The 20,078-nt window shown below is 40.0% G+C and overlaps 1 protein-coding gene across 1 annotated transcript; it reads right to left on the reverse strand.

Annotated features, from left to right (window-relative positions):
• Positions 1–693: 693 nt before the first annotated feature.
• On the reverse strand, positions 694–16,570 carry hepacamb (hepatic and glial cell adhesion molecule b). Its single transcript, XM_071926980.2, has 7 exons — positions 16,468–16,570; positions 13,508–13,849; positions 10,489–10,770; positions 4,533–4,626; positions 2,128–2,201; positions 1,793–1,863; positions 694–951 (listed from the first exon to the last, which is right to left on the reverse strand). Exons 1-7 carry the CDS (start codon positions 16,553–16,555, stop codon positions 694–696), a joined length of 1,209 nt encoding a protein of 402 aa, XP_071783081.1. The 5' UTR covers positions 16,556–16,570.
• Positions 16,571–20,078: the final 3,508 nt, after the last annotated feature.

Genomic DNA, 20,078 nt, shown 5'->3' on the forward strand with positions numbered 1-20,078 from the left:
ACCACTACTGCTATTGCTCTCTCCACCAATAAGTAAAAACTGGAGTAATTTTAGTTTCATATTTGATATTCATTTTTCAAAAGAGTAAAACCACATTAATATATTTGTGATTAAATTGAAACACAATAGTTGATGAGAAAAAGCGGCAACGCTGCGGGCTGTAATTCAAACCTGTCAAATTTCGCTAGGGCTGAGCATGGTACTGGTGTTCACTTGTTTACTGTCTTGAGACTCAATCACTAGTAATGAGGGTACTCCTGGCTAAACCGAAATAAATCCTCCTGGAATGCAATGAACATCACAGACTGATGATATATAACAGTGTAAGGTGTGAGGTTGGAATTTTCCTTTAAGGAGCTGCTAACCCAAAAAAGAATTTAATTAGTATGAGTTTCATAGAGTTTTAATATCCCATGCTAAATGCTGTTTCAGAGGCTTTTCTATCCTCACAAGAATAAAATTCTGGGGGAAACACTGAATACTTTGGATTGGCAGCTTCAATACAAAATATCAGAATCAGTTTTGGACTTCAGAAATCCATTTCGGTCAAACCCTATTTGGGATCGTCTGATATTAACATTACTAAATTGTTTATCTTAAAACATGTTAACATGCAAAACTGTCATTATTGTAAACGTCTAGAAACAGATATCCGGTTGTTTCCCTGTACTGGGCCTGATGTACAGGAAGTTGTCACCCTGGGTGATGGACGGTACATCCAGAGCCTGATGCGGAGGGGGGGGATCTGGCCTGCAGCTTGCTGCAATGTGGAGGGTTTGAGCTGTTGGGGGTTCGGGGATACTTGCGGGAGGAGTGGGCAGGTAGGTCAATGGACTTGGTGGAAGGGGTAAGGGAACTGATGTACGTGGGTGAACTGGTGTAGCTGGGTGGGCTGTCAGGTTCAGAAGGAGAGCCCATGCTGTTGCTGGACGAGTCACCCATAGAGGAATCCTGCAAAATAGGATAAGCTCAGACAATATCCATTCTCTTCCCATAATTCATACAGTTCCACACATTCATACTGGGAGCTCTCAAGTCTAACCAGTTTCCTACTGTTGGCCACTGGGAGCTGTCCAGTCCAACCACAGTCTTCTACTGTTGGCTATGGGGGCTGCCCAGTACAACCCAGTCTTCTATTGGCCACTGAGCAGCTCCACTGGTTCAGTGCTTTGCTCAAGGGCACCTCGGCAGTTGTTGAAGGAGGGGGAGAGTGTTACGGCTCTGCTTCACTACAGCCATCGGGCATCAGGCATTGCCATCGGCCGTCAGCCATCGAAGGAATGATTCCTTTACCAGCACTGAAAGATGCTCCACTGCTCGCATTGCGTTTGCGTTACGTCCGCGTTGCGTTCGATGGCTGCTTCCAAGTTATAAAATCACCGAGGTTCAATTCTCGATGGCTGACGCATGCATTCTCCCTCATTGAAATAAAGTTGAATTGATTGTTTTCTGGTGTATCCATTCAAAAGTCAACACGCTCTGTGGAGCAGGGAAAACGTCACATTGGCGCAATGCTGATGGCAACGCTGATGGCAAGGCGACGCAACGCTGGTAGTAGAGCTCTAACGTTACTCTCCCTTCCGTCCCACCAAGCCCTCTTAAAAGCATTGGGATTTTGCTCCTATGAAAACATTACAGTCATAAATACTTGAAAGCCAGTAGTAAAGTATATATCATTTTCTAGTGCCTCAAAGAGTCTTTCTGAAATTTGAATCCATTATACTGAGGCCTATTTTTTAACCTTATTTTGAATCACAGAGTGTAATAAAATCATAATGGTGATGAGAGGTACCTTCTCCTGTAGGATGTAAAGTGATACTGCATTCTTTCCTTCATGCTCTGTCATTTTTGGAAGCACATCAACTGCAGCAAAGCACAAGGACATTCGAGTGTCATTCATTACACATTCAGTACTCATTGCCCAATTTCCCCATGGGGATCATTAAAGTTTCATCTCATCTATGTCCTATATGTGTGTCCTATGTCCTATGTCTTGTCCTATATCTTGTCTCATCTCGTCTTATCTTACATAAATTGAAGAATGTATCACATGTTGCAGACTTTTTTCGTGTATATATACAACAGTTTGTCATTACAGTGGAGTAATGATTGAGTAACAATTCATACCTGCATGATTAATTGGTGAATGCTGAGACTGGTAGTAAAACCCGGAGAGAGGCTTTCTAGCAGGATGTCTTGACCTAAAAACGACAAAATGACACCTATGCATTGATTGATTCTATTGCTATATGAAATGTTAATCACATTTGGGTATGATATGGAAAATACATATCACCTATTGTAAATAAATTGCTCTTGGAGTCATCAATAGAGATTGATGAACTCATACTTCTCTAACTCAAGAGTACATACCATAATATGTGCTTGCACGTAATTATATTATTATATTATATTAATGTGGCTAGGCAAAACTTTTGGTCCAGTTTAGTCTGGATGGAGGAGAGGGTGGGGCATTGAGCCTTTATAGAGGTTGCAAACTATTTTTGCGTTTGACATGTGCCAAGTCTGATTGTACAACAATAGTTTCAAATACAAGTAATATTGTTTTTTTTCTTTGTTGAATTTCATGCACACTGAACACATGTTTTAGGAAGACTAACCTTATCTGTTGACAAAGTAAATGGTTCTTGACCTGTTCTTGATATTTAGTGGCTGATACCGTGGTATTTAGAGGGTAACCGGCTGGGAAAGTTATACCATAACAGTTTGTTTTGTTTGTTTTTGTGAACATACATGAGCAGCTATACTTGAAAATTAGTATTTTGTGATATGGCCAATCTAGCTGCTCAGTTTTAGTGGAATGTAGCCATTTGAATATGTGGAAAAAAGTGTTGTTCCTTGATACATTATTTTGCACTGTACTTGTTTGAAATTATAAGTTGTTTCAAGATATGTTTCGTAGATGAGAAGACCAAATTGCACTTGTGAATTGCACTTATGAACATACATGAGCAGCTATACAGACTTATTTCTTGCCTCGAAAAATTTCATTTTGTTTTTTGTGAATAAGGCAAATAAAAGCATTGTAAGGAGAATGCCGTTGTAGAATTTTACACATTTTTTATGTGTGGACACCCAACACATTGGTTAAAAAAATGAGAAATCGAAAATCTATGGCCCCTCAACTGGTAACATTTTAATTATCTGTCCCCAATTCCAAACTAGTTGAATACCCCTGATCTATATGCATTCATATAGAAAACGTAATCTTGATATTGTGCTTCACTCTATTGAGCTAGCTAAGTGGTTACAGTTATTTGGATGTGATGGGAAAGTTAGGCTAGCGAGTTAGCATTATTTGTTTAGCCTGCCAGAGCTAAGTTAGCTAAGGCTACCTCCAGTAACTTACCAGGAAGACGAACAATCCCCAGCTTTTTGCCCCAAATGTGATTAGTTTTTGCACTGAGACCATTCATTTGCATAATATTAAACTTTTTCAACTTTTCTCATCACGTTGCGGGCCTGGTTCACATCGCCACTTATCCCATCGTACCATGCGCATATGGCTATTAACTTCTTTTAGACACTGAATGGAGGTGATGGTAGTTGCACACCAGACGTGATTTTATGAACTTCATGAAATCACGTCTGGTAAACTATATACCATGAGTATTTAGCTATGCAGACAGCGGTCACTGGAAAACACTGCATTATCTGCTGTTATTAATTGTCTGATTCCCATGTCTATGTCCCTTGCAGATTTTCAGTGTCTTAATCTTTGGCAGGCTGTCCTAATACCAGTGACCTTCCATCATTCAGTAGAAAATCCAAGCATTCAGCTCAGAGACGCAGGCAATGAAAAAAGTTATTTTGCCAAACCCACAATTGATGTTGAATTTACCATGTAACTACCTGCATACAATACTTTTTCACTGGACGTCAGTCCAACATTATTTAACCAGAAACACTGTGGTTCTTTGGCTTCGTCCATTGAAATTGAGCTCAAGCATCAAGCATCTCTGCGCCTGAGAAATGTTTGTAGAACTAAAACTACAATCTGCTCAGTCTGCCTTCACAATTACTTCTGGATGAAGTTGGATTTAGAGCTAAACATATTTTACACATTAATGATTTAACCAAAGAAAACGCTTAGTGGCCCCTGTAATGTTGGCAGTAAATGAAATGTATCCTGAAGCAAGAATCACCCTCTGTACTTTGTCTCCGTATTTGGATGTTCCTATTAATACTTAACAACACTGATTCATGCCAAAGATGTGCACTTATCCCCAATGTGACTGTGAATATGAATATGAATATTCATCATATGGATGATGTGCTGTGAATCTACAGTTCATCTGTCGCGGTACTGTCGCGGAAGAGTGTCTTTTGGACCTTTGAGGCACCCCAAGATTCATTGACACACCCCTGAAGAACCGCTAATCTTTACAGTTCTAATCATATGTACTTTGGATGCTTTTCACACTGTTGTCCAAATAATAAATTATTGTCCAGCAAAATAAACTTTACTGTGTAGGTTACTAACACAATAAGAGGCCAATGGCAGTTCTTACTTTTTGGAGGGCTTCCAGCAGGCACACACCGTTACCAAGGTGATAAGGAGGAAGATGCCTCCGGTGGAAAGGATGATATAGAGGGAACTCCTCCCTGGTAGGATCACGAGACATCACAGTCAATGAGTTCAGGTATAGCTTTGAACATAATACAGAAGAAAAAAACAAGGGAACATACAAGGTAGAGTTTTTACAGCATGTAACCTCCCATAACTTCATATGGACATCATGACTGAATTTTGAGAATTTATATTATCTAGACGGGCTATAGCATGCAAAGCCAGTTTTTTGAGCTTTCAATGGGCTCCACTCATTTTGGTTCGGTGTAAATTAAATCTGTACTACCACATATTCCACATATTCAGGTCAGGATCACGGTTGCAACAGGGCAGGCAGAGCAACCCAGACATCCTTTTCCCCCAGCAACTTCCTCCAATTAGGGCTGTTCAACTATTTGTATTTGTATCTGTATGTTCAACAACCTAATTGGTATTCGGATTTGTTTTCAGATAAATCCGGAAATGGGCGTGACTTAAACCAGAAGTGGATGTGGTTTGGACTGATATGTTAAAAATACCCCAAATTCTTACTTTTGTAACCCTTGTAATAATTGCTATTGCTATTGTTGAAATATTAAAGCATTAAACTCATGGTTTTACAATGACATCAATAATAATGAAGTACAAAAACAGCAACCTAGATTTTATCTAACCAACATATGCTTTTTTAAGCACAGCCAACAATAAATAGTCATAAACAGTTATAAACAGGACAAAAATCTCACCCTGAACTTACTATATGCTAGTAAGAACTGCATGAACACTGGGGGACACTAAACGGTCAATTATAAGCACCTTCATTATGAACTACCTTATGCGATGAACTGAACAGTCAATTATAAACTTCTTCATTATCAACTACCTCATGCTATGAACTGAACACCCCGTACTGTTCTGTGACCAGAATTGAATCTGCCCTGTTCCTCCTGAATCTGAGCTTCGACAATCGGTGGGAGTCTCCTTTCCAGCAGCTTGGCATAGGCTTTCCCTGAAAGGAAAGCCTTGTAATCCTCAAGGAAATAGTGTCAGAGTCACAGCGGATTGTGAATTTTGTGGAGCTCATAGTGCCATGCAGTAGATGAAGCTTATGAGAGGAAATGCTCAAGTTCTGATTTAGCAGCCGAAGAAGCGAGGCTGGAAGGTGAGATTGTGCCCTTTAGAAGTCGGCTGCAGAGGATTTGTAGGCAGATCAACAATAGCACTCCTTGGTGAATTAGGCATCCAAGTTTAAAGCAGGCAGTGAAGACTGTCAGAAGCAGCCATGAGAGCTAGTGAGTGGTTGTGGATGAGAAGGAAACATGCTAACTGGGGCACAAGTAGCTTGGTAGATAGCCTAGCTGGGTTAGCCTTGTGTTAGCATTAGCTTGGTAGCATGCTTAAACATTAGTGAGTTAGATAGTCTAACTGGTAGGCAGATAGCCTAACTGTGTTAGCCTTGTGTTAGAATAACTTGGTAGCATGCTTGAACATTAGTGAGTTAGAATTTGTTTGCACACTTGTGTGGTAGTATGATTTTGAGCCCACATAAACAAGGCCTGTAAGAAATAATGAGGTAGCCTTGTGCTAGAATTAGCCTTGTAGCATTCTTGTACATTAGCATAAGCATTAGAATTTGTTTGCACTTTAGTTTGGTAGTAGCCATACTCAAAGCCCGCACATATGGGGCCTCTGTGTAATAGTGTGACTTAATCTAGAAGGGCACTCGGAGAGCGCAGACCTCCGCCAAGGTTCGTGCTATTATTGCTTGTTCGTGAGTCGGATCAGGATCCGCTCCAAAATTTAATGGGTTCTTCCTTGGCCCATGCTACACCCTTCCACAAAGTTTCATGAAAATCGGGCCAGTAGTTTTTCCGTAATCCTGCTAAAAGACAAACAAACAAACAAACAGCACCGAAAACATAACCTCCTTGGCGACCAAATTAACCAAGGGGTAGTTACATCATATCCAGTGTATTGATAAATGCATTTATTCCAAAGGACCTCAATATTGCAAAGGCCCCTTTTTAAGTCTGGGGACTCATCCATTCTGCATGATCATCAGTATAGATTTAGAAAATATATTCAACAGATATGGCGGTCCTTCAGCTGATTGAACAAATCCTCTCTGCTCTGAACAATAATGAAAATGCTGTTGTAATTTTTGTAGACTTAGCCATTTACACTGTTAATCATGACATTGTACTACACAAATGATCTTACTATAGTTTAGACAGCAGTTTGTTGCTGGACATCTGATTGGGTAATAATAACATGGTGTGTCCTGCAGGGCTCCATTGTTTGCCCCTTGTTTTTCCTGGTCCACTTCAGTGACTTAGCTGCTGCATGCTCATCAGTGCTTCCTATTGTTTTGCTGATGATAACAACTTGCCATATAAAAATGTCTTTTCATTTATAAATGAAGCAAAGGCTGGTTTAGAGAAAATCTCCAATATAGTTCCAACTAAAACTATTTCTGAAAAAACTATCCTCATAAAAAATTTAAAAAAAGAAATAATTATAGCTGCTAGCAGCAATGCGGCAACCAGGAACAGCATAGTTTAGTTATGAGGAAAAAAAGGAAAAAAGAGAGAAAATGAAATTTAGCCTTTTGAAGAACTTCACAAAAACCAGCCAGCATACATAGCTGTATTAGTGTCGCATTATGGTTGCACCACCCAGGACTAGATCTCACAACCTTTCTCATCATAGGCAGGTCACAAATTTGTTGAGCCAGCTCATAGTGATTCCACATGTTTTTCCACAGTATGACTTCATGAGTGCAGGGTTTAAAAATCTGGTGAATTTGTCCAAGAAAATGTCCAAGAAAATCCATTACCACCATTACTGTGGAATCTGCTTGAACCATCATTATTTTTATTTTTTTTCCTGTATTTTGCCCAATGACAAGTATGAGCCCTACATTGGTTACATTGGTTTTCTATTTCTATTTAGACATGCTAGAACCCACGCTACTTAGTGACAAACAACAACCAATAGGGCCCATTACCTCTGCCTATAATTGGAACCGGCACCAGCCAGTGACCACCACACAAGACCCCCCAGAAGAAGACGACAGCCTCACAGTCATCCTGGTAGCCTACAAACGAAGCAGGGAAGGCAGTCCAAGGGTCATGGCTAAAAGGGTCATGGCTAGAAGGGCCATGGCTAGAAGGGTCATGGCTAGAGGGTATCCACATTTTGTTGAGGAGCCATGTCTCTCGCGAGAGTTGGTCTGTGTCGCTCTCTGTAGTGGATTAGGGTAGCTGTCTGACATTGATGTTGCTGTAGGCAATTGCACAGAATATCAGAATAAAAATCATAGAGGCGCTCTGATTAGGTGAAAAAATGAAAATGCCTTTATTGACTACATGGCTGAACAAAGAGTAAAAATTAAAAAGGTAAAATAAGCCTCTACCTTCGGATCTTGGATCTTCAGCAGATATTATTTTTGTTTATTGCCCATTCCGAAGAGCGCCTGTCATACATGTTTGTCCATTGGAAACAGAAGAACCCGCGCAATGCTCTTTCTCTTTTGTTGTGTTAATAATAAGAATCACTACTAGCAAGGGTGGAAGTAACTAATTACATTTACTCCCGTTACTGTAATTGAGTAGCTTTTTTATGTACTTGTACTTTTAGAGTAGCCTATTTTTTAAAGTCAGTAGTTTTACTTTTTACGTATGTTTTTGCTGAAGTATTGTACTTATTAAATATACATTTGAAAGCACATCCATACAGAGTATACATTTTGTAGCTCTCCATAAGCATCAGAAACTGGACAATCTGCCAAATTGTGGAGGCATTCACAGTGAACGATCAGTCAGCAAAGAGAAGAGTAATCTGACTTTACTTTGTTTATGAAACAAGCACAGATCCTGTACAGACCCATGGCGCGTGTACTTAAATACCACAAGATGTCACCTACCTTAAGTTTGTAGGGCAGCGAAGACGAGTTACTGTCTACAAATCCCCGTTACTAACTGTGGAATGATAAGTTTCACTTTTGTTTTCACACCGGGAGACTGTGGATTGAGTTCAATGCTGCTGGTCTGCTGTCTGTACATCTCTAAATTACAGACATGATGTGATGCGCACATCAGGTGCATTAGAGATCGATTTAGATCAATTTCTACACTGTGACCAACTTTTGATTTTGTGCCTCTGTATGGGAAAACACTGCATCTCACAGTCAAAAACGCCATGTAGAGGCCATCTGACGAAGCGCGTCATCTAAGCGTTACCTGACTGACTGACTGACTGACTGACTGCCTGTCTGACCTGAATTTGGCTCGTGATGCCCTTGGCTGCGCCGTGGGAAAAATATGTTAAATTCCAATAAACTGTGCCATCTTTGTGGTTAGCGCACTAGTACCTAGCAACAGTCACCTCCTTGCAGTCAACAGAGTGCCAGCACCAACGAGAGTTCCACGTCACGTCAACAAAATGCAGATACCTTCTAGCCATGACTCAGTCCAAGGTCAGCTACTCCATAACCAGCACTGCTCCATCTCTCAGACTTGTTCTGTCTTCCCACAAACTTAAACCGACAATGCCTAAGGCCACCAGGATGACTGCGCCACCTGCCTGTCACTTTCCAAGCATCCTAATCACGCTTGGCCCCCTTACCTGTCCCTACGCACTGGACCCCTCTGGCTCCCTACTCAGTCATCCGCGCTCCACCAGCTTGGTTAAATTGTTTTGTTTTCCTTATTCACCAATAAAGCACCCCAGGAAGGGTTTTTGTGTTAACCACACCTGAGGTCTTGTGGTAGTGATGGTTAGCTGACCAGATACTATGGTTAGCTAGCTAACAAGCTGACATTATCTCAACACAAAATCAATCAGATACATCAGTGGTGAAATGATGCGTCCCCAGTCAAAACAGCACAAAAATTAGACACTCAATCAGCTGTTCACAGACACTATTGCCCAAGAGCTGATGAACTATAACAGGGCTGCCAGAGTGTGTTACATCACCTTCCCCCTATTCTGTGCACCATTGCTACTTGGACGCCTCCCTAGATCAAGCCAAGGATCACTCATATCCAAAATCCTAGGACAGGATTGTTATATCTCATAATAAATAATAGCAGTATACTAATTTGCTCTGGGTAGACCCATCCACACATAGGTAGCAGTGAAAGGCTTGAGGATTAGCTTGAGGATTAATTTACATGTATTATCATAAGATCAAAATCACCTGCCTTATGTGAGCTACTGAAAATGCTTGTACAAGGAACTGTGCTTTTAGTAATCCTACTATCCTACTATAAATGAGGAAAACTCTGTCTGTCCGTCCGCATCCATTTTGCTTCTCAATGGGTTGGCCAATCAATCTGAAACTGCACATGGCCATTGAGCATTGGCATAGACAGGGACTGACGGAGCTGATTTTTCCATTTTCACAAATTTACGCCGTTTATGCGCCTTCTTGGCAAGTCTGCGCGGAGTTGTGGTGCGCGCATCCCCGGAAGTCTGCACATAGTTGTGGCGCGCGCATCCCCGGGTATCTGTGCGGAGTTGTGGTGCGCACATCCCTGGAAGTCTGCACGTAGTTGTGGCGCGCGCATCCCCGGGTAGGGACTAGTCATAGTTAATGACCATGACCATTTTGTCTTTCAAATCTCATTGGATTGATGATAAAATATATCAAACTGGAATGTAATATGCAAATATGTTTCACATTGAACTATGCCTCAAAATGTTTCAAACTGCTTGCTTGATGTGTTTCTAGGTTCTTCTACTGGGATAAATAATCCAGTACATTCTCTCAATATACAGTATGGGTAACAGATCCACTGCTTATCTTGCTGCCCACCTCATATTTCTAGCACAGTATGTATTTCCTTGAAGAGGCTTCATTCCCTATTCTTGGCATTGCAACCACTGACACATGTAGTCAAGGCAATATCACCTACTGTAGACAGTCAATTTGATTGGCAGGCTCTTTATGCTGCCTATAGGATTCTCCACTGTGCAGCTGTAGATGTCATCATCTGCCATCAACACTCGTGTGATGGTCAGGAGCTTCTGGTCAGGTGACAACAGGAACCGCGTCTCATTGGTCAGTGGTTTCCCGCCTTTTGACCACCTGTATGTAGTCCTGGTTCCATTGTCATGGGAGCAGTTGAGGATGAAGTTCTCGCTGAGCTCCAGTACTGATGAAGACTCCATGTGGATATAGGGCCTGGATATGGGCTCTGTGGGAGATTCAGTGAGCTATGACAATCTACACATATATCACACAAACACAGTAGATGTCAATGTATCATAAAATAACATCACAAAAATGAAGAAGGCAACAGAAACATGCCATCCCCCACACATAATGCAGTCATTGTTTAGGCTAATCATTTAAAATTCTATGCATCTTGCCCCCATTAGGCCTATCAGTGTAATTTGTAAGGACACCTGGATTTCTGTAGCATGTTTCATGTCAGTTGGACTTATGATGTAAGAATTATGCCACCTTCCATTCAAAGTCAGAACTGGGAAGTTCTGACTTCAACTAACATTTCATCAACTGGGAATTCCGAGTCAGGAACTGGGGCAAGATTTCTGAACCCCAACTTTATCAAGACAGAGCTGTCTCACAGCAACATGGCGGCATTCACCGTTAATGGTAATCTTTAATTAATTAAAATTAAATTAAATTGCTTTTAACATCAATTTAAACTAATATTACAACTTAGATTTTAAGTTCAATTTCCAGCATTATACACATAACAGTGGAACCCAATAATGTGCCTGTAGTTGATCAACCTGATCTCATTCCCAACTCGGACTAGGACCAACTAGGACGCACTGGGTGTTCCATAGACTCCATGGTAAAACCTCTCGCGGCAGTATTGGACGCCTGCAACTTTCTCTCCTGGACCACGGAACACACAGTCTGGCGTACATTTTCTGCCCAAATAAGGCATTCTGTTTTGATGCATTTATTTGCTTGAGCTCTTTGGTGCTAATATTAATAAAAAAAATAGTTAATATGGTTGTAGATCAATTTCGAGGCCAAATGAAAAAAAAATGGCCTGGAGAGTGAGACACAGAAACTGGGGGCAAGAGCGGGGCACTGTGTAATCCAATAATAATACTAGTAAACTATATTTCTGATAGAAAATATGTGCAAAGACCATTTTACTAATCGAAAGTCCTGTCTGGAATAACCTCACCTTCCTATTCCTGCTGCAATAGCTCTAACAAGTTCATCTTCCTCCTCATCCTTTTTTCTCCAAGCAGGATTTTTATTCTAGCGCGAGTAAATAGGTTTACATAATGTCACCAAATTGTACAGTAATGTGGAAATAAGAATAACGCCTATCGGATCATAAATTAGACCTAATCATGTGTGATCAATCAGTAAGCTATTATGGCTCACAATATATAGTGGTGCGTAATGGCTGTGCGTAATGATACAGTGGCTGCTGTGGCGCTGTTAGCAAGCAGAGAACAAATCTGATTTTTCTGGCACATGATGATGCTTGTTGTTTATGTCCAAACCAGGTTAAACGGGTGTGCAGGCAATAAACATGGACATAAACACCAATCAGCATAACTCTACGAGAGGCTATAGGAAATATGAGATGAGTGTGCGCGTAAAAGCGCATTCCAGGAATTCCATGCAGTAAATTCACGATGATTGAACAATCCTGCCATGTTTATGAAATACCTTATAGTTCGTTACTGTTAATCATTTAATTGCACAGTTATTTTTGCCGTTTTGCTACTGAAGCACTACTCAGGATATAATCAAAAAAATTACACAAATATGCTTTTGTTGGTGCTATTTTGCCACGATTTCATAAACTGTGTTTCACGGGCAGAAAGACGCTTTGAAACGGAACATCCGGCTGCGTTCTTCTATTTAAATTGTGCTTATTGTAAAGTAGATGTAACGATAGTCGTTATCAAGTGCTATCTTTTATGGAGTTTATTGAGATGCAACTGAAATAACTTGTTATATAGGTTATGAGCCAAATGTATTTATTTATCTAGCAGGTGACATCAAATGGTAAATGCAAGCGATTTTTTTTTTCATTTGGCCTCGAAATTGATCTACAACCATACTAACCATTTTTTTTTATTTTTTTATTAATATTAGCACCAAAGAGCTCAAGCAAAGAAATGCATCAAACCGGAATGCCTTATTTGGGCAGAAAGTGTATGCCAGACTGTGTGTTCCGTGGTCCAGGAGAGAAAGTTGCTGGTGTCCAATACTGCCGCGATAGGTTTTACCATGGAGTCTATGGAACACCCGGTGCGTCCTATACAGACGCAGAAGGGTACCTTTAGCATTGTTATAGCGACGCCAAGGGATTTGACAAAGAGTCACCATAGGACGAGTTGGGAATGAGAATGGGTTGGGTTGATGGCCCCTAAAGGAAGCATGTACAGATACCTTAGTAATTAATTTTACCTTCCTTGGTAAAAACATTTCTATGTGATGTTATGACTGATACTGACAGTAGATATTTAGTCTCTAAACTGATACTAGACAATTCAAGGGGGTGCCTGCTCAATTCATACATGGTGTACTTATCTCTAAATTAATTGAATTGCTGGCATAATAGTTTATAGCTTTCAGATGGCTCTGGTTAAAAAGATTTAAAAAATCAAAAGAACATGATAACCATTAATCAGACTAATACAAACATTAAGTTTCAAGCATTAAAAATCACAAGTATTCAAACTGGAATTACAAAGATAGATTTGTTTTATATCAAGAAAAACTTTCTTATGACCACAGAACCTCAAACACGAGTACAAATTAATTTTTGCAAAACTAGCTTCAAGCTTTCATAACTAAGCTTCAAGCTTTCAGATTGTGTCTGACTGCCTGTCTTTTCCACTATGGTTCAGACTAAAGGAAATGAACTGTAGCACTGATCACACTGTTACATTCATTTTATAATATTACAGTAGAACATGTCCTCCTACCATCCACAGTGAGTGTGATGCTGTCCTCCCCTGCAAAGGTATCATCTGTGATGGAGATCTCTACGTCATATGTTCCCTCATCAGAGAGTCTGAGGTTGTGGAGAAGCAGAGTTCCATTCTCAAACACCAGGATGCGGTCGCGATACTCGGGCCTCAGGTTCCCAATGATGTCGGTACCAATGGACTGGACCACAGTGACAGGCTTTTCCCTCTTGAGCTGCCACTTGATGACCGGTGGATCAGGGCTGAAACTGATGTAGCGGACAGACAGAAGGGCCTCCCCTCCTAATGTCCCTCTAATAAAGGTGCTGGGGCTCGTGATATTCACTGCCAGCACCCCACCTGCATAGAAATGTAGAGGAGAGATTCCTGCATTAGATTGGTTTTACATTTTCTGCTCTAAACACCCGGAGTCGTGCAGGGCTTTCCCAGATAAAAATCCTCTTTCGAACAGGAAGTAATGCATTTTACATTTCTGGTTTGTTTGGAATATACAGAAGAAGAACTGGGTTGTTAGAAGCGATAGCCACCATGGCTGGACAGACAAAGACAAGAGCGCCACCTACAGAAATTCAAACTCATCAACAGAAAATCCAAGGATGAAAACATCACAGTACTGGACACACTGTTTGACTAACAGGTGATCTCTGGGAAGTGCAGTGCAAACATTGTTTATTTATTATTTATAAAATGTATTAATTTATTGATTGATTTTTTGATTGATCAATCTGATTATGCCTATATAATAAATGCCTAACACTGTGTTATCATTTATCTTCAGTAATAAACAATAGTTTTGCTACAGCAAAAAAAACCTATTGTCTCCCTTTCGACAACTTAATTTCATACAAAAGTCCATTTTAGGCAATTACTAATTAGAGATAGATTTACAGAAATAATGTGAACAGACATTAAACTTTTCAAAGAAAGTGTGTTTTGTTACAAAGTTGTTACTCCATTGAAAAAAATACTGAATGTTGGTTGATGACTAAAATATGGTCCAGACAACAGGGAGAAACAACGATTTTGTGTTTGAAATAGAGAAATTATGTTCACAATTGGAATACCAGCATGGCATCCTCCAACAGATCCTGTGGGCCCTATTAAATTAAATCCCACTGTCTGCTGTCTAGGACTTTAAGAGGAGGATCAGCCACTAACCTTCCGGTAGCTGTGCCTGCAATGCAGCCTGAGCTTCTTCACATTAAGAACAATCTAAAGCACCTCATTAGTAGATTGAAAAAGGTGTTCATAGTCACTCATGTAAGTGCTACAGTTCAGGTCATCCAATGATCCCCAAGTATGGCTTGCATAGTTGCAAGGACTTGAAGGAAGTGGAAAACAATCACCTGGACATAGGTGTCTGAAGTTGAAAGACCACTTGACTTTCTTGTCTCCCCTAAGACCTATAGTACTGTTCTTTTTCCTTTAAATCATATTTATTCTAAAATAAGCAGTTCATGTAAATTTAGCACTGATTAGTCTGTAGTCTAGTTAGTCAATAAACGAACAATACAAAACTGCAGAAAGTATACACAAATTTGTTTGCGGCGACATGTTCCACTGTGTTTCTATTTTGGGCAAGTTCGACTTCATTGTAATTATACCAACATAACTTAAACTTTAATGCATTCTTCTGTTTCACCAGATCTTCAAACAGCGTCACAGAGATCATTGACGAGGGGTTCATGCATGCGGGCAAGTTGTGAATAGTCTTCACTGTTGTGCATGCCAATGTTATTGTTCTGTCAACTACAGTGGTGAGTGCTTGCTAGCTGAAGGCTGGTGTGGGCATCTCCCACCTCCACTGGAGTGTACTGGAGCAAGTTTGCATGGCAGATTCACATTGCTATGGTAACAGCTGTCAGTCCCTAGGGAGGGCCAGGATGAGCCAACAAAAGTGGGGATTGTTTGCTCTGATTTCCTTCTTGGCAGTTCATGAAAAGAGCACTGAGAGCAGCACAGGCGCCATGCTAGCTTGGCAGAAACAGAGCAGTCCAATGATTCTGCTGGTAGCGACAACAATGGCAGGACAAACCACAGCTCCAAATAACCATGCTGCAAAACATCTGAAAATATTGGTTTTGCAATAGCCTGGAGGCACAATTATGCTGTATTACCTATGTTACTTGTTTTTTGTTACTTGAATTTGCTTGTGTGTAGTAAAAGTATGTAACTTTGAAGTTGCCATTCAGTTCGCTCCCAAGTGATACCATTGATACTATAGCCAAGTTTGAGTCCACCTGCTCCAGCTACAAATATTGTAAAACCATGTGCAAAGAATGCCTTTAGTATCTTTTTGGTAATGTATACTGGTGTATTTTCATGGTTTCCATAATCTGCTGGGAGCTAGAATCCTCTAATTGTGCTATCCAACAAGTTGGTGTTAAGCACCACTGCATCAGGGTTGAGCAAAGAGTTGAACTAAAAGACTGTTTTTTACCTCGTCTATGACCAATAGAATCAGATGAAGTGGACTGATAACCCAGAACAGCCCTGACACTGCACAGCACTTCCACTTCCAGTGTTCATTTTGTTCATATTCTCTAGTGTCACTGAGTGACCATCCACCCATGTTGAAAATGACTTCACATTCCAGTGCACACACAAATATGTTTAAAAACTTTCTCTGCAACTTGTAATTTTTGATTCCCTCATATTAACTGCAATCAAAAATCTAATTTGTAACTGTAATCAGACTTCATTTTTTTTTATTACTTTTTTGCTGTAATGTCAGATCATAGCATGTGTAAAGTTAATTTTCACAAAATGTTTCAAAGGCAAAGCATGAACATGAAACTAAATTCCAAACCATTATGTCTAAATTTAAGTCAAGCAAATGTGGCAAAAGGTAGACACTCAACCACTTGTTCACTTCAGTTTCGTCTCACCTCATGTGAAGCCTATCCCTTTACATCAGCAAATTTTAATGGCTCGAAAAATTAGAAAATGTAACATACCTGGGTGGAGTAAAACAAGGAGACACACAAGCGGTAAAATTTGGGGAATGGCTTTGGCTTTTGAAGGAGCCTCCTTCTCTGCCTTCATCTTGGGTCTTAGGCTTCGCTTCCTTCCCAGACAATCAGCATGATTTGTGATTCTGGGCAGGACAGAGCACACAGCCATTCATTCAGCTGGACTCAGCTGGGACTGGGTACATAGTGTTCTCAAAGGCCAAGCTGTATAAACAGGACAGAAGCGTGTGTGTGTATATGGAACTCTGTGTTGTTCCTTTAATTTGCTTTATCTTTAAATTACAACTCATCATCAAAGTATCTGACATGCTCATATAAATAAATGCCTATTTTGCTGTGGCTGACTGATATAACACAATAGTTATCCAACCTATAGCCAGTTCATGAAAGCTTACATTTGCTGTTCTAAACACCCGGTGTCTGGTAGGTCTTTTCTGGGAAAAATACTCTGTCGCACATGAAGTGATGCATTTTACGTTTCCGATTTGTTTAGAATTAATAGAAGAACTGGGTAGTTAGCATGAGCACATGAGCAGCCACCATGTCTGAACAGACAAAGAAAAGAGCGCCACCTACAGAAATTCAAACTTCATCAACAGAAAATCCAAGGAAAAAGACGTCACAGTACTGGCCACACTGTTTGATTGACAGGTGATCTCTGGGAAGTGCAATGCAAAAACAGCAGATCAACAACTGCTTAGCACCAAGATGGAGACAAAAAAAAAAAAGAATGAGGATCTTGCAGATTAAAGTATTTCTTTCCAAAATGTAAAGTAGCCTATTTCATGGGGGATGGTGATGTGATGAAGAGTGAGAGATATCACGCATCTCCTGGCGACAAAAAATAGAGAATGAGTTCAACTCATGTGGGGTTTAGTTGCCATCATTTAGGGGTGGTTTTAGACTTTACCCACACTGTGGTACAAACCACCCACAACTGTGAAAAGTCTTAAAAGTTGTATTTTTTACCTGCTCTCTGTATTCCGATATGCTAATGTTTTTGTCGTTGCTAGAATCTTTCTAAATGAAGCAAGAAATGTTGCCAGTGATGTTGGAAAAAGTACAACATTGGAGTGAAAAGGTCTACACTGGTGTAACTACTTTAAGGAGCTCACCGTTTGCAGACACAATTTTTCATCCAAACAAGAGAATGATCATTTCTTATAGCATATACAGTAGTACTTTTTTTAATAGGATGTTTGTAAATGTCTTGTACTTGTGTTTAAGAGATTGTGTATTGAAGGTCAGTGTGACTGCAATCTTGTGATATGTAGTTCCTTCACTTAGAGTGAAAAGTGAAAGTGCATAATGTATGAGTTAATTCTGTAATTACATTATGGGTGTATGTAGCCTAATTTGTCTTGGGCAAACTACCTAACAGACTCGGCAAGCAAGGATGCAGAGGGACCGCAGCTGATGTGTTCAACCATGACCAAGAAAGATCTGCAGTTGTTTTACATCTTCTGTCTTGCACCTTTGACACTTTATTCTTATTTATATATTTCGTAGCTAATTTGTCACACCCACGACTTTTTTTTCCCAGTCACACTTTCTATTGAAACAGTGACAATAAACATCTCTCTGTGAAAAAGACTTGACCTGAGACTATTGTGTGTGTGTTTCAAATGTGTGTGGTGTCTTATGTGTAGTGTCTAATTTAATTAAAAAATGTCACAGTTTTGCAGTATGGCCAACTTTGAGGGCCTGCCATGATTTTTCTAAAACTGCTTGGGCCTAAATGTTAGTGTTGTTAAAGTACAGGTCTTTAAGGCTTTATTTATATAACACATTTCATATACAAGGCAAATTCAATGTGCTTCACATGAAACACATAAACACAAACACACACATATATATATTGTATGTAAAATAACATTAAAAACAAAGAAATCAAGATACAATACATAAGTAAGGATAACAATAAAAAATAGAAATAAACAGGGCTTGACATCAGCACCCGCCCACCCGCCAAATGCGGGTAGAATTCAGCAGTGGCGTGTAACTCAGTCACTCTTACTAGCCACTTTGGCGGGTGGCATTCTATATCCCTCTACACTCCATAGTGCCCGAGAGCGCCCGTTCTATATTTCACTATAGCGCCCAAGAGCGCCCGTCATTTTTAAATCGTTTAAAATGTACCAAAAACTGAAAATCAAGTTATCAGCTTTGTTTTATATATACTTCAGTCGATGAACCGGAACTGGAACATTTATCTGGTGACACGGAGAAATTTGATTTTCCCCGGGTTTAGTCGTCCTCCAGCGGTAGATCTAAAAATGGCTTCACCGGCTAAGCGTCACGCATTTAAAACCTTCTGGAAGCTGTCAGATTGTGCTGTGAGACAGAACCTGACCCGCCGTATGTAGTGGAAAGTTACGAAGACATTGTGAGTTGAAGTGTTTTGATCGAAATTGTTTGTTCTTGCTCGATAAAACAAGACACAAGATCACCTTCACTAAACAGCGGGACTACCTGCCTCTCACCGCCGGAGACGGACGCTGGTTTCCGGGAGGCAGTGCGCCGAAGAGTCGGTAGGAGGACTGACCGGGTTGCGGTGACTTTTATCCGTATTTGTTTGTCGACTATTACTGTCTGATCTTATTACTGTGTGGGTTGAGGCGCTGGAGGTTTTGTATGGATTTTGAAAGCTTATCGTTAGCCAAGATAGGAAGGATCTGTTGTTGTCATACTGTGAATGTTGACACTGAAGTAAGGAGACACCCTGAATCGCCTTGCCATGTATTTGGTACCAAATTAAAGGGAAAGTTATGTTTTTTTAAATGGAAAAATTTGTGATTGTCAATTTTTTTTTATTTTAGAGATATAGCTGTTTGTTTGGAATGAGCAAGAAAATGCTGATTTAAGTGAGAATTCCCAGTGAACTGCAGCAACATTCTAGAATTCTACTGGGGTCTATATATTTTTTTTAATTGTAGTCTTCTCCAAAGGCATCTGAAATAATAAACTCATTGCAATGTGACACTACAACACTACAACTCCCATGAGCACTACCTGCACACGGTGTTTGCTCATTCGTCTGCTCATTGGTAATTTCGTAATTACCATAATTTCCCAACAACAAAATTGTGGCTAGTGAAAATGCTGAGTGGCTAGTAACTTTGGAAAACCACTAGCCACAGTGGCTGGTGAGCAAAATAGTTAATGTCAAGCCGTGGAAATAAATAATAATAAAAAATAATAACACCCATAACACCTACTATAATTTGTCTTGTCACTACACCCACTCCCTGTAGGAGTATTTTGACATATATCTTGTGCAGCAGCAATGAAAGGTGACCTGTGTAATGTTTAGTCTGTGTAACCTATCTAGACCAAAAATGATAAATCTCTATTTAAAAGTAGGGGGGAACTTTAAGAAAAATTATTAGAACAGTTATTACTTATAGAAGAACTTTCTACATATTTACTACATATTCTAATATTTGAGTGCAGTGAATTTGTAGAAATTACGCTTTTATTCTGAAAAATCAGACCGGAAGTATCCTTGTTGTGGTTCTGGCTTGCGGAAGCCTTGATACGCATATAAATAATCTATTTTTGACCAGTGGATGGCAGTAATACACCTGGAAGTGTGC

Source organism: Centroberyx gerrardi, chromosome 11 (assembly GCF_048128805.1).
Source record: "Centroberyx gerrardi isolate f3 chromosome 11, fCenGer3.hap1.cur.20231027, whole genome shotgun sequence".
In the NCBI taxonomy this organism is placed as follows: domain Eukaryota; kingdom Metazoa; phylum Chordata; class Actinopteri; order Beryciformes; family Berycidae; genus Centroberyx; species Centroberyx gerrardi.

What these genes read in the sequence shown, in the direction of transcription:
- hepacamb (XM_071926980.2), bottom strand. Translation starts at nt 16,555, where the DNA reads ATGAAGGCAGAGAAGGAGGCTCCTTCAAAAGCCAAAGCCATTCCCCAA. An exon ending in CCTTGTTTTACTCCACCCAG is followed by an intron (nt 13,850 to 16,467) that starts GTATGTTACATT and finishes ATTTCTATGCAG; the next exon opens with GTGGGGTGCTGGCAGTGAAT. An exon ending in TTCACCAATTAATCATGCAG is followed by an intron (nt 1,864 to 2,127) that starts GTATGAATTGTT and finishes GCTTTGCTGCAG; the next exon opens with TTGATGTGCTTCCAAAAATG.